At 37.7% G+C, this 13,069-nt stretch overlaps 6 protein-coding genes across 6 annotated transcripts; 2 read left to right on the forward strand and 4 right to left on the reverse strand.

Annotated features, from left to right (window-relative positions):
- Nucleotides 1-373: 373 nt before the first annotated feature.
- Nucleotides 374-1,444, forward strand: L201_001812 (uncharacterized protein; the record flags this gene model as incomplete). The annotated part of the gene is made up of 6 exons (XM_066217598.1): nt 374-430; nt 533-609; nt 716-843; nt 934-1,046; nt 1,140-1,289; nt 1,421-1,444. 6 exons carry the CDS (start codon nt 374-376, stop codon nt 1,442-1,444), a joined length of 549 nt encoding a protein of 182 aa, XP_066073695.1.
- A 432-nt stretch (nt 1,445-1,876) lies between these two features.
- Nucleotides 1,877-2,933, reverse strand: L201_001813 (uncharacterized protein; the record flags this gene model as incomplete). The annotated part of the gene is made up of 4 exons (XM_066217599.1): nt 1,877-2,313; nt 2,430-2,445; nt 2,517-2,666; nt 2,739-2,933. 4 exons carry the CDS (start codon nt 2,931-2,933, stop codon nt 1,877-1,879), a joined length of 798 nt encoding a protein of 265 aa, XP_066073696.1.
- Nucleotides 2,934-3,395: 462 nt separating this feature from the next.
- L201_001814 (uncharacterized protein) lies at nt 3,396-4,643 on the reverse strand (the record flags this gene model as incomplete). The annotated part of the gene is made up of 1 exon (XM_066217600.1): nt 3,396-4,643. One exon carries the CDS (start codon nt 4,641-4,643, stop codon nt 3,396-3,398), a length of 1,248 nt encoding a protein of 415 aa, XP_066073697.1.
- Nucleotides 4,644-6,985: 2,342 nt separating this feature from the next.
- On the reverse strand, nt 6,986-8,534 carry L201_001815 (dimethyladenosine transferase; the record flags this gene model as incomplete). Its single annotated transcript, XM_066217601.1, has 6 exons — nt 6,986-7,019; nt 7,099-7,205; nt 7,300-7,695; nt 7,762-7,855; nt 7,937-8,098; nt 8,353-8,534. 6 exons carry the CDS (start codon nt 8,532-8,534, stop codon nt 6,986-6,988), a joined length of 975 nt encoding a protein of 324 aa, XP_066073698.1.
- A 394-nt stretch (nt 8,535-8,928) lies between these two features.
- On the reverse strand, nt 8,929-11,736 carry L201_001816 (uncharacterized protein; the record flags this gene model as incomplete). The annotated part of the gene is made up of 15 exons (XM_066217602.1): nt 8,929-9,007; nt 9,073-9,609; nt 9,669-9,823; nt 9,877-9,986; nt 10,045-10,198; nt 10,257-10,385; nt 10,439-10,573; nt 10,640-10,741; nt 10,803-10,925; nt 10,984-11,200; nt 11,267-11,298; nt 11,369-11,377; nt 11,438-11,485; nt 11,545-11,574; nt 11,650-11,736. The coding sequence occupies 15 exons, from the start codon at nt 11,734-11,736 to the stop codon at nt 8,929-8,931; spliced, it is 1,947 nt and encodes a 648-aa protein (XP_066073699.1).
- A 939-nt stretch (nt 11,737-12,675) lies between these two features.
- L201_001817 (uncharacterized protein) lies at nt 12,676-13,068 on the forward strand (the record flags this gene model as incomplete). The annotated part of the gene is made up of 2 exons (XM_066217603.1): nt 12,676-12,732; nt 12,895-13,068. 2 exons carry the CDS (start codon nt 12,676-12,678, stop codon nt 13,066-13,068), a joined length of 231 nt encoding a protein of 76 aa, XP_066073700.1.
- Between the last annotated feature and the right edge of the window lies 1 nt (nt 13,069).

Raw genomic sequence — 13,069 nt, forward strand, 5'->3', positions numbered from 1 at the left:
CCACTTTGCTGGTATATGCAAGAGTCAATGATATTTTGTGCTAGTCGTAAAGATGATGATGAGACTAGAGGGTGTTTTGAGAATGTTGAACGACAATATGAGGATATGATGATGATGATAATGAGATAAGTGAAGTAGAATAGGAGAGAAAGTTGAAAGTGGTAGTGTGAGTGATAATTGAAGATTAATCATTAATTGCCGTATTTTATCCCATAATAATTAAATAATCTCTTTTCACTTTTTCAATATATTCCACCTCATGACATATTTTTGTTATTGCCTTTTATTTCTCCTCTTATACCATTAAACAATTACTTTTATCATTCTTATCGCCTCTTTATAAGCTTCTGCATAACATTCAGTGCAGCCCAAAATGCGTCAACTCAAACATCATGAACAAAAATTGCTTAAGAAAGTGGATTTCCTCAACGTGAGTCTTGTATTTCTTTTACCGGCCGGACAAAATTTTTCTCTTCCCTGCACTCACCTCCACATGAGCTGACCATATACCCTTTTCATGATGGGCATATAGTGGAAGCAGGATGCATCATTGAGGGAGGTCAAGGTGATGAGAAAGTACCATATACAGGATAGAGAAGATTACCATAAGTGAGTTGGCAAGATTCTGCGACTTTTTGCGGATCATACAATCGATGATATTACCAAGCCAAAGGGAAAGGAGACTGATTATTGTATGTATTTTTTGTATATACAGATATAACAAAATTTGCGGTTCTCTTCGTTCATTAATACATAAATTGTCCTTACTTCCTGCTAAAGATCCGTACAGAGAACAGAGAGAAACTGAAATGTTGAACAAGTTGTATGATATGGGTATCTTGGGTAAGTCCAGATAGCATCTCAAACCTTCTTCATAAGTTTTCTCAATTAGCCAAAAAATCAAAACTAATCTCCGCATGAACGCTTGAATAGACGTTGGAGCTAAACCATCAGATATTGAAAATAAAGTAACTGTATCATCGATTGCTAGAAGACGTTTAGCTGTTGTGGTAGCCAGATTGAAAATGGCAGAAACCGTCTCTGACGTAAGTAGCGGTTATCCTTGTTCTTGTTCTCAGCTCAAATGACATCTATCATCGACCCTTACTAAAGCTAATTCTTTCGAAATGATCTTTTAGGCCGTACAAACCATCGAGCAGGGACATATTCGAGTAGGACCTTCACCAGTAACGGATCCAGCAATGTTGATTACTCGTCACATGGAAGATTTCGTTACATGGGTAGATACAAGTGCAAGAAAGAGAACAATCATGAAATACAACGACGAGGTAAGTAGTATTATCTTGACCTTTGGGCATACGGTCCGCAGCTTCACATGGCAGAACAGTCATTAAAAATTTCCCTTCCATATCCAATTTGACAATTGAAACTAATCCCTTTGGAATTGTACTTGAATTAGCTCGACGATTTCGATCTGTTGTAAAATTCCTGCCAATCTTTCAGCTTCTGCAGATCTCTTAAATCTGGAACCTGCCTTACAATTCATCCGTCAACTTTTTCGCAGTTATACAAATATACCCTGCATTGTTAGTATACCTTTCCTTCGCTTATGTGGAGCGAACACCTTGGACAAGAATTACAGAGGATATACATGCGGTTTCGACGGGACTTTCAGGCAAGGTCATCTCATCATCAACCAAGTCATTTCCTTTGTACCATTTTGCTCGCTGTATGTAGAAAATCTTCGGACCTGTACATGGTGCGATCCATTTTCTCCGGAGTACAATAGTTTAGTCAGCCAAACTTTGATATCCGTCGGACAAACGAAGCAGCCGTTTGATACGTGATGAATGAACTCTTGGCGACTTAACAACGCGACAATCCAATCCTGTCAGCAAATTCCACGAAATTGTGATTATATAGGTTCAGAACCTACATCAATTGAATTATCTGGTCGAATCTCATTTTCTGATGATCTTTCATTGTTCGCATCATTCTTGTGATCAAGAGGACCGGCAAACGTATCTTCAATTTCTATCGATTCAGGTTTGACGAATGTCATTTCTTTCGACCAAATTGGAAGTGGCATAGGCTTAACTTTTGCACCTTCTAATGAGTTTGACCAATTTACAAATCGTTTTTCGTATCCTTCCCGTTGGACCCGGTCAATTACTGAAAGAGCTGAAACCAACGCTACGTCTATCTCCTCATAAGTTGAGTTGATCCGTAAGTGATATCGGCCCTCTAAGAAATCAGCTGTAGTACTAAAGCCTTCTCTCCATTTGGTAAACTTCGGAGTAGAGTTGGAATGCTCAAGCTTGGTTAATATACCCATTGCTCTATCAATTTCGACTACGAGGAAATAATAATGGTCAGTCTTGGTGGAACGAGGTGGATGCTCCTTAGAGAGGTCTTTCGAATTGATTACCACATCATAGTGAAATTGAGATTGATTACAATTAGCTTACGGAAGAAAGAGCGATACTGATCATAGTCAAAATTAGCACTTCTGTAGAGACTGTAAACTTAGATTAGCTGATCAATGTGACGCTCACCTTGGCCCAGGCTGCTTTTATATCTTTATAGGAATCTTCGGATGCACCGTTCGAATGGAAACGCTTCTGTACGGCGTCCCTCACATAAGCGTAGAAGGCAGTGGCGTTTAAGCCATGAAACCAATTTTCACAAAGATCTCTTCGAGTAATCTTCATGAGGTATCATATGGTTAGCCTCAAGGATGAAGCAATGGTTAGGACTACAATTATAGTATAACTCACCAATAAAGGCTCTGAGGCATCATACAGCTCATTGATGTAGATACCCTTTCCAGATGCTAGTTTGTAGTACTTGCCCAGACCCCAATCTACCGGTTCCCCTTGAAGCAGCGTGGGTGGATCATAGGTTTCTAGGATGAACTGCCAGCCGATAAATGTTTTCTCTGAAGCGATACCTTTATACTCGATTCGATCCATTTCAGCAGCTATATGTTATATATATTGAGTGATGCAGGCAAGTTGCTTTTACAAAGAGAAAAAGGCTAGTTGTAAATAATAATACCTCGATAACAAAAAAGATGATTCACGTGAAGATTTTTCTTGGTACGTTGCCTGTGCATACAGCGATGTATTCTGTTGTTTCAGTTTGCAGTATGACAAGAATTTACCAACTCATGTAGTCGTACATCCGAAGCTAGGAATACATCTTTCAGGTATACGCATTGTCACATCATGTGTGTTAGACAAGAAGGCAGAGTTGCTGATATAAGGTATACCTTGGCTTGACTGAAACTGTCATTCTTTTTTTGGTCGTCGGGGCAAAACAATCGTCTTATGTCAGATACATGAGACTTCATTCATGAATGACAATTTTACCAGAATATAACGAACAGTGATATGAAACGACTCTTGTTTTCGTTACAAATTTCTTTATCAATCTCAGATAGGTAGTGATTTTTGCCAAACATGAACTTTCCAATTTGAAGGAACGAATTGAATAGGCCAAAAGAAATGATCCCAAAAACCTTCTTGTCCCGAATCATTTAGATCTTCTTTTCGTTTCGCTTCAGGTATACGTAAACGTTTTATGATAACACCATCTTCTAAGATACTTGATAATCCGGAAGAATCAAAATCATCTATTTCTCGCCTATTTGGTTTATTGATGATGATATCTAATCTCGTTGATGGATGATTATGATCATGATTATGATCATGAGTTTGAGTAGTAGAAGGGAAAATTGGTAAAGTATTCAAGAAACCATTTTCATATTTAATTGAAAATGATTCAGGTGATAAATTAAAAGCTTTTTTCAACTTTTCCGAATCTAAAACAATTGTAATTCTTGATAATTTTGACCAAAACTTATCACCTTCTTTTGAATTTGTTGTTGTGATTATTTTCGATGGTAATAAGAATGGTGAAGGTGAATTCAAATTTGTAACATCAAATATTGTTATTTCTTTAGGTTGTAAATTTTTAATTAAATTACATGATTTAATTTTACTTTTTTCATTATTTTTATTTTCGTTGTCATTATTATTTAAACTTGAATTTGAATGATTTGAATCCGAACAAAAAGACCACCAAAAAATACCTTTATTTCTTCTTGTCTTATGTTCTCTTATTACAATTTGAATTTCAATTAAATTTGGTAATTCGTTAAAAGGTAGATGTTTATGTGAAAAATGTTCATATATGAGTAATCTTTTAACATAATTTTTTGGATTTAATTTACCCCATTCCAATTCCATTATAGCTAATTCATAATCATATTCCATACAAGTGCATAGGTTCAATGGAAATTTTTCGGGATCAGCACAATCTAAACATATAGCTTCATATAATATTGGTATAACCATATTATACATCAATCTTGACGTTTGTAAAATGTTGTAAAGACTTGATCGATCACAAAAGCCAAATATGTTTTTCATTATATCTGTGTTCAGAATATGAGGAGTAGTACGATCAGGTTGGTCATTGTCTGGAATTTCCGCTCCAAATGTGATAAGTGGCATGGTTAAATCGTTACTGGTAGCTGCATCATGCTTCAGGTTCACAAAAGGTATTTCAGATGAAGATTGCTCCAACTTCTCATGTTGATTTTCTGATCCAAATGCGTTGTTAAATGGGCTGTCCATCAATTGCAAGTCGTTTGCATCTGTCGTTAAATTGTCGGTCATTTTTATAGTGCTTCAATCGAAGGGTTTCAGGGCAAAAGGTTGACCAGCTTGTTGCTGGATTGTGGTGAAGTAGGATATAGAGGTTGTCTTCAGACAAAGTTTTTTTCAATGAACAGTAATAATCAGTCTGAGAAGAAGATTGAAATAGGGGATCTGTTTCCATTCATCCAAGATATCCATACGTATGCCTTGTAGTATACCCTCGTGCGTAAATGGATTAGGGGGAAGTGAAACAGCAGTATGTACTCCTACAATACTTGGGGTAATGGTACATCGAGAAACTTGTTATGGCACCAGTCATCTGATATTATCTGTAGAATAGTATATTCTCGATATTGATCTGCTTCATTCACGCATCTTGCAACTATTGTATCAGATGGCGTGGCTCACGGGCTATTCTTTCCCAGCTTGTAGTGTAGCAAGGACGATCAAAAGATCTCCTATAGAATTACATGTGGATGACCAGTATAAGCATCACCACACAAATAATCTAGTTTTGGGAGTGATCTTTTGCGAGATCATCTGGATTGCTGTTTTATGCCAAATGGCTTGAATATCCCCAGATTGAACTCATTTTGCTTAACGATACATAAGGAGTATATGATAGAATGAAGCCCGTCATATGAAGTGACAACACGCCCTATATGCATAGTATCGAGCAAGCGGATTATTGACGTTTTTGTTTAGCCATATTTCTATGTATGTATAACAGGAATTGGAAATCCTATACACGAAAACAGACCATTATATACAACGATGGATGCACAGATTATACAACCCATTCGCGTGCCCACTTCCAAATCTGAAGAATGCTATTACGGTTGTTGGGATTGGTTGCCGCCAAATTGTCTATATCATCATTTGTGATACGCACGAATACTAAACCTTTAGGCCAAACAGGTATTGGTACGCGCTCAACGCTTGCATTTTCAAGCTGCTTAGACCAATGAATAAATTGTTTGTCGTATCCCGATTTTTCGGTGAAATACGTATACTGGATCGCTCTCAGGAAAGTGCAGTTAACATCCTTGATTGTATCGTCTATACACAGATGTTCTCGCCAAGTAGTAACCATAGACTACAATCGCCGTCATCCCATTCTGAAAATTCTGGTATAACCTCGGATTTTGAGGTTCGATCTTGGAGATCATACCCATTGCTCTATCGATTTCAACTAAAACGTGACGAAGAAAAAGCAGATGCGTCAGTCAGGAATTTGACAGTACAGTGGAAATCATTCATCAGAACATAACAACTGACGAAGTATAGCTCGATGCTGATATCACGCAATTAGCGGAGTCGCTATGTTATGTATGAGTTGTGACTGCGCACTCACTCCTGCGCATGCTTTTTTGATCTCATAATAAGAAGACTCAAGGGCGAATTGGATTTTGTCGTATTTTGCAAGGGCATCCCTTACATAGGTATGAAATGCGGTTGCATTGACACTGTGGAACCAAGCAGTGCAGACTTCTTGACGTGAAGCTATTGAATTTTATTGTAGTATAAGTTCCGGTTACTGTAGTTTTGCTTTATTGTGACAAATTTTCCAACTTACCGTATAATCCCAAGTCGAATGCCTGAATTCGATGAAATCACAAGCCTTTCCCAGACGCTTTCTTGTGATACTTTCCTAAATTACAATTTATCGGTTCGCCTCCAAGGAGTGTGGGTGGATAGTAGGTGTCTAAATTGAATTGCCAGCCAATGAATCCTGGCTGGGCAGCGAAATCTTTGTATATGGGAAGATCCATGGTCTATCGTGTTTAGCGGCGGTAGTTGAATAACTTAACTCAATGCGGACGAGTTGAGGCGATGGAATGTAAAGGAGTAGATGAAGATTTGGTTTTACAGCAGGTTGATATTATGATATTATTCACTTGACAGGAAGAAGAAGTCACAAGTAAGCGGTAAGCGATAGTAAGCGAAACATGAAAATGTTTAACCACTGGATCATTCTCCCGTTTAACGTTTTTTCATATACTGTAGCCCTAACTGAATCTCACATATAAAGATATCACGTATGCCATATGTCATATGTCATACTTGTTCTAAAAGAAAGACCAAAAAGGAATTTAGTGAAATTTCAAATCCATTCTTGGCTTCAGAGTAATAATAGCTTGTATCTATAATATCGATTTCCAATTCAAATTTGTATCAATTCTTTTCATGAAGAAACCTTATACATGCACAGTCGATTTAGGCATTACAACACAGATTAAATAATTTTGGGGTATCTATTGCGGAACTAGTTGGATTGCTGTTTTATGCAAAATGGCTATAAGAATTAATTGTTAATAATGATTATTGGTGCAAGCGGTTTGGTGAATAAAAAAAAAAACTTACATTCCAGCTACATTGAAAGCGGCCAACAATCTGAATAAGGTGAAAAGAATCCCAAAAGAAAATCAGCAAATGTTCTTGACCAAAAACGAATGTACCGAATATGACTCACTTCAGTAGATCATCTACGTCCATTTTAGCTGCTCTATTATCTGCATATCCAGTTTCAAGTAAGATAGTATCTATCTTTTCTCGAATATCAAATCCATCTTCTATAATCTGCAATTCACGTAAACGTAAAAGAATTTCCAAGATTAGCTTAGCTTATGGACTTATTTGAGTGGGAAAGAGAAAGAAAAGGCCAAAAACTTACTATACCTTGTTCAGCACAATAAGTTTTAAAATTTCTTTCAGCTAATTCAGCCACACCTTTAGCTTTAAAATTTGCTCTTATAGTTTTATTCATTCTACTAAAAATGATTCTATTTAAACCATCAAATTCTTCAAATTTAACTGGTGGTGGTGGATCTCTAGGTAAAATTCTAACTACAGAAGATTCAACTTGTGGTGGTGGTCTAAAATTACCTTTACCAACTTTCATTATATGTTCAACTCTAGCATATAATTGTACATTCGCTGCTAATCTACCCCATAATTTACTTCCTGATGTAGCGACTAATCTTAAAGCAAATTCTCTTTGAAACATCAAAACGGCACATTTTATTATTGGTCTGTGAGATAATAATTTGAATACTAAAGGTGATGAAATCTAGTTGCAGTTTTCGTTAACTTTTACTGCTACATATGATAAGATGATGCGACTCGGGGAACTCACTTGATAAGGTGTATTCGATATACAAACGTCAAAATAAGGTAAATCTGCTTTTACGAAATCACCAATCATGACTTCCAATTTCTTTTGTTCTGGTCTATTGGAGGGATTGGTTCAAAGATAAGATCAGTAAAATTGTTCAGGACCTTGATCTCCATCCGGAATCGAGCGGACTCACTTTCCTAAGACTCTCTTCTGTACTTCAGCAGCCATTCGAGGATCCATTTCTACAGCAACAACTTTTCTACATGCAGATAAAATTCTAACTGTTAAATTACCTGTACCAGGACCAACTTCTAATACTATATCTGTAGGTTTCAGGTTCGCTTTATCTACTATTCTATTTATACCACGACAGATTAATGATCTCAGCATGAAGGATTCTTCTCCTTTGACAATCATGTGATGAAATGCAGAATATATGATAGGATGAAAGAGTCAGATTGGGTGCCCGGATAAAAATGGGTTTCGGGCCTTTACACCATAGTGTTTTTGTAGTAAGAAGACCGTCGTGTGTGATCATCATTTATTGTTCATACGCGTGGAAAATACTAATGTATAGAGCAGAAGCGGTATGATGAACAGTTGACTTACCCCTGTGCGACTAAAGGATTAGTCAAGATATGTTGACCGAATCTAGCAGTATCGAACAAATGATTTCTTGCTCCTCCTGCTGCGGATGCAGCTCCACTACTGGAGGATTCACCATTCTTCTTCGGCCTTTGAGCTGCAGAAGTAGGCTGTGTTCGAAAGGTTGATGTTGTTGCTTTGGGCATTCTTGTTGATTTTATCACAAGTAGTTATGTTTGGATAAGGTGAATGAAAATATATTTTAGTGAAATTCATCAACGTACAGTTGAATTCGACGATCTTTATTTTGAACTTTTGTTGACAAGTCACGTGCTTATTCAGGTCAGCGTTGTTACGTAATATTGGCGCGTCAAAGCGCAGTAAGAACAACGTGAAGACTTGGCAACGTTTTTGCATAAGATACAAATAATGACCAGGTATTTACACTGACATGAGATGTTTGTTAAAATTTGATCAACACAATTGAAAGGACCGGAAATATATACAAAATGATGGTGAAATACAATGTTGGGCTTGTTACAATGTTACGATAACAATTCTTACTAATGCTCCCGGAAAAGCCAAAATTCTCCAAGCTGCTTAAGCTTTGATCTTTCCAATGACTGTATCAGGAGCATATTTTGAAATAGCGTTTGGTGGATGAATCATAGCAAATTCCCTACACGCATGGGACAACATCATGTTAGCAGCTTTAGGCGTGACGCAAACAGGATAGCTACTCACTCTGTAGCATCTCTTCCAGCATAAAGTAAAATAGCTTTAGCTCCTCCTGGATGATCAGCTAAGAAATTGGTTACATCCAAAACTTCGCCATCGATGATAACCCAGCAATCATCCTCTTTGTTGTGTTTACCAACTTCTTCAACAGTATATTCTCCTTTAGTTTTACCTCCTGATTTTTGCTTTTCTTTGGGTTCAGGTAATTTCTCTTGCTCTACTTGTGCTAAGGTTTTATCTCCTTCTTTAGCAGGTTGTGAATTTGCTGGAACAGGTCCATCTTGTGCACCTTGTCTAGTACCATGTACTTCTGTTTGTTGCCCTCCAGCTCCACCAGATGAGAAAGATTGGGAATTAGATTGGTTATCAGCCCACGAAAATTCGAGATTGATGTTCTTGGAATTAGGATCAACTCTGATTTTGGTTTCGAGCAAGTGTCCAGCAACGTTCGATAATCGATTGGCAGCTCTTTCATTGGCCAACGAGGAAAGGAGATATGAAGATACGGCGTCTCCTGCAACTCGGCCGAATACGACACACCCACTAAAGCATAATAGAATTGTCAGTGAAACGCCGTTCCCATACATTGTATGTATACTTACAGAAGGGAACTACCACCTAATCGATTTGCACCGTGAACACCACCAGCCAATTCACCACAAGCGTAAAGGCCTGGAATAGGTTTGGAACTGGAGTCGTGAACAGCAGAGTCGGTACCGATTTCCAAACCACCCATAGTGTAATGGAGGACAGGAGTCTATTTCAGATGTTTAGCTGGATGCTTTTGGCAGGGACCGGTGGCTGACTTACCATATGAGCTACATGATAGATATCGTTCATTGTGAAATCACCTCCACTGAAGAATTTCTTTCCAAATGGATCAGATCCAGGGGTTTTAGCATATTTATTATGATCATCGACTGCAGAAACGAAGAGCAATTAGGTAGTGTTATACGGTTTGTGCATGGGCGAACTCACAAGTCTTCTTCAATGCCTCTGGCTTGATACCCATTTCTTTAGCCAACTCCTCACCACTGTTGAACTTCTTCATAAGTCCTCGACCGACATAGTGTTTACAGTGCCACTCGATTTCTTTACTTGATTGACCATTAAGGACAAGTCGGATAGGAAACTAGCAGATTCTCAGCAATTTGATGCGATGTAGTCATTCGTTTGAGTGATGCGCATACCTTGTTGTTCTCCCACATTTTACCAGTAACGTAATCTCGATGTTGTAATTCATCAACGAATCGGCTACCAGTGTTGTCAAGAAGGAGACCTCCAACACCTCTAAGAGCTTCAGCAGCAAGGAATTTGACCTATGACATAGTATAAGTAAGATGTTGTGGATTAAAGCCTTTCCGAAACTCACCTTAGCATTAGGTTCCTTGGGGTCCACAAGACCGGTAGGGTGTACTTGTACTTTTTCAAGGTCTATACCTTTAGCACCGATAGACATAGCCATTTTGTGACCATCACCGGTACAGTGGTTACCGTTGGTGGTGGGCTGGAAATGAAGTTCATGTTATGAGTTGATCTGCCCTTGACGTAGATGCAAAAGAGTCAAACTCACCAAGTCATAGAATTGCGGTGTGTGCTTCTTGAGTAGAGAGTCACTTGTGAAATCGGCAGCATAACCACCAGTAGCAAGAATGACGGGACCTTGTTCAGTGAACTAGGTGGATGCAACGTTAGTGGATACAAGCTAAATCATGGTCACTCATGAGCTAGCTTACCTTTTGTCCATCTTTTTCATATTCTACACCAACTACTTTATCGCCTTCGTTCAACAACTTAGTTACCTTGGCTTTTTTGAGTACTTTCACTCTATCAGGTGAACTTTCGGCTAAATCCTCGAGCTTTAAGGATATGGCGTTAGCTACACCTTTCACTACTTGCAAACAACAGCTAACTTACTTTTTCCATCAGAGCATAAGTGATGGTCATACCAGGGAATTGCTGACCACCTCTATGTGTTCTCTTCTCTGAGTGACCACCAAGTCTTGATACTTTTGATAAATCCAAGTTGAATTTTTCGACTAACCAATTAACTGCGTCACCAGATTTATACGTTAATACTTTGATCAGATCGTCTCTTGCTAATTCTCTAGCGGATTTCTTGGTATCGGCGAAGCTAAGAGGGAGTTTTGTCAATGAAATACTATGAGGATAGAATGGCGAGACAGTATAACCAACTCACAATTTAGCTGATGAATCAGGTATACCGAGTTCCTGAAGGAACCAAACAATGCGAGTTAGAAGTAGATCCGATATATGTGATCAGAATGGGTAAAAGACGTACTTGTTGAGCCTAGATGAGTTATATATAGTCAGCTACGCTCTCCAGTTGTTGGAAATGATGTAAGCTTACCTGTGTACCAGCACCGTTAATACCACTAGTAGCCTTAGTCGAATTGCCCTATACCAGATTGTATGTCAGCTTATCCTGGCTGTAGTAGGTATAAAAGCTGAACTTACACCCATGAAACTGTTTTTATCAAGAAGGATCTACCAATACATGTTTGTAGTCAGCATACAGTAGCTTCTAATCTGCTACATATTAGCCAAGAGAGATGTACTCACTACATTGCCACCTCGCTCTAAAACAGTATGAGCAGCAGATAAACCTGATAAACCACCACCGACAATGATGACTTTTGCTGTGGACATGTTAACTTCTAGCTGACTGTAGGTACTCGATAATAAGGAGATCAATTGGTTGGATGGACAAAAAGAGATTTAAACGACTAAAACCAGTCACTACAGAAAGAGAAAAGACAAATCTGCCTAAGAGATCAAAGAACAAAAACAAGTGGATGAGAAAACACGAATTATCGGTAAGAGTTATATATGGTTTACCGTTCAAAACTATTTGAGTGAGATTCGTCTGTCTTTCTTCACTTTTCACTTTGATATACCTTATGGATTTAAAGTGGTTTATGTGAATGAGAAAAAGAATCAAAAGAAGCTGTAACTTTGCTCTGACTGAATTGAGAATGAAATAAATAGCAATAACAAGAAGAAAGATAACTTAACTTAGTTGATTGATTAGCCGGTGTGACTGTGTTTGACTGTGCTCAACCAACGAGGAATAACAGTTGACTCATCATAATTACATTGACCACGTGGTAATCTATGCAAGTTGATTACTTATCAGGGTAATTCCCGGTTCAACATCATTACCGAGTTTTACAGTCTGTTTATGTAATATGTAAAATGCCCAGACAGACAGACAGACCTCCACGGTTCCACGCGTCAGACTCGTTAGACGTCAATATTGTTGATGCACGATGTTGAGAGAAACAAAGGATCAATGATAGTTAATGATTGAAGAGATGCAAAGTAACTTTAAATGATATTGTGGTTTCTTAGACCCAAATTCCTGAATTGAGAAAAGATAAGATATTGAAAAGTCATAATGGTAAGTTGGACTGATTATCTCAGCAGTACCCATACAATAATCTAGGCTAATTTAAGTGTAATACTACTTACTATTCACCTTGTTTGATAAATCGATCCGTTCTTTCTTTCTTTGGCTATATAATATATTCACGTGAAACTTGAATTGGCAAAAAATAGGCGACTTCAGATAAATTATTAGGTGGAGCTATGCTCTTCGTAGCAGCATTCGTTTTCATATATTATACAATATGGGCTTTATTACTAGTAAGTTTTCTTCCTATCCTTACTCCTTCCATTGATATTTCATTCATACCATCTCGGTAGGAGAATATCTGTTGAGATCGTCATGATTTTACATTATTGAAGTAAAATCAGTACTTAAGACTGAATCGCTGATTAATCACTGTTCGAAATGTTATGATATAGCCATTCATTTCAAACGATTCATCAATACACGAATTATTCCCATCAAGAGAATGGGCAATTAAATTACCTTTATTTTTATTATTATCAGGTATAACAGCTGTAGGATTATTTTTCGCTAGAGTTTTATTGAGTGAAGCAAGGAAAAAATCTGCAAAAGGTGGTAAAAAGGTATAAT

The sequence above is a fragment of the Kwoniella dendrophila genome, chromosome 2, assembly GCF_036810415.1.
Source record: "Kwoniella dendrophila CBS 6074 chromosome 2, complete sequence".
In the NCBI taxonomy this organism is placed as follows: Eukaryota; Fungi; Basidiomycota; class Tremellomycetes; order Tremellales; family Cryptococcaceae; genus Kwoniella; species Kwoniella dendrophila.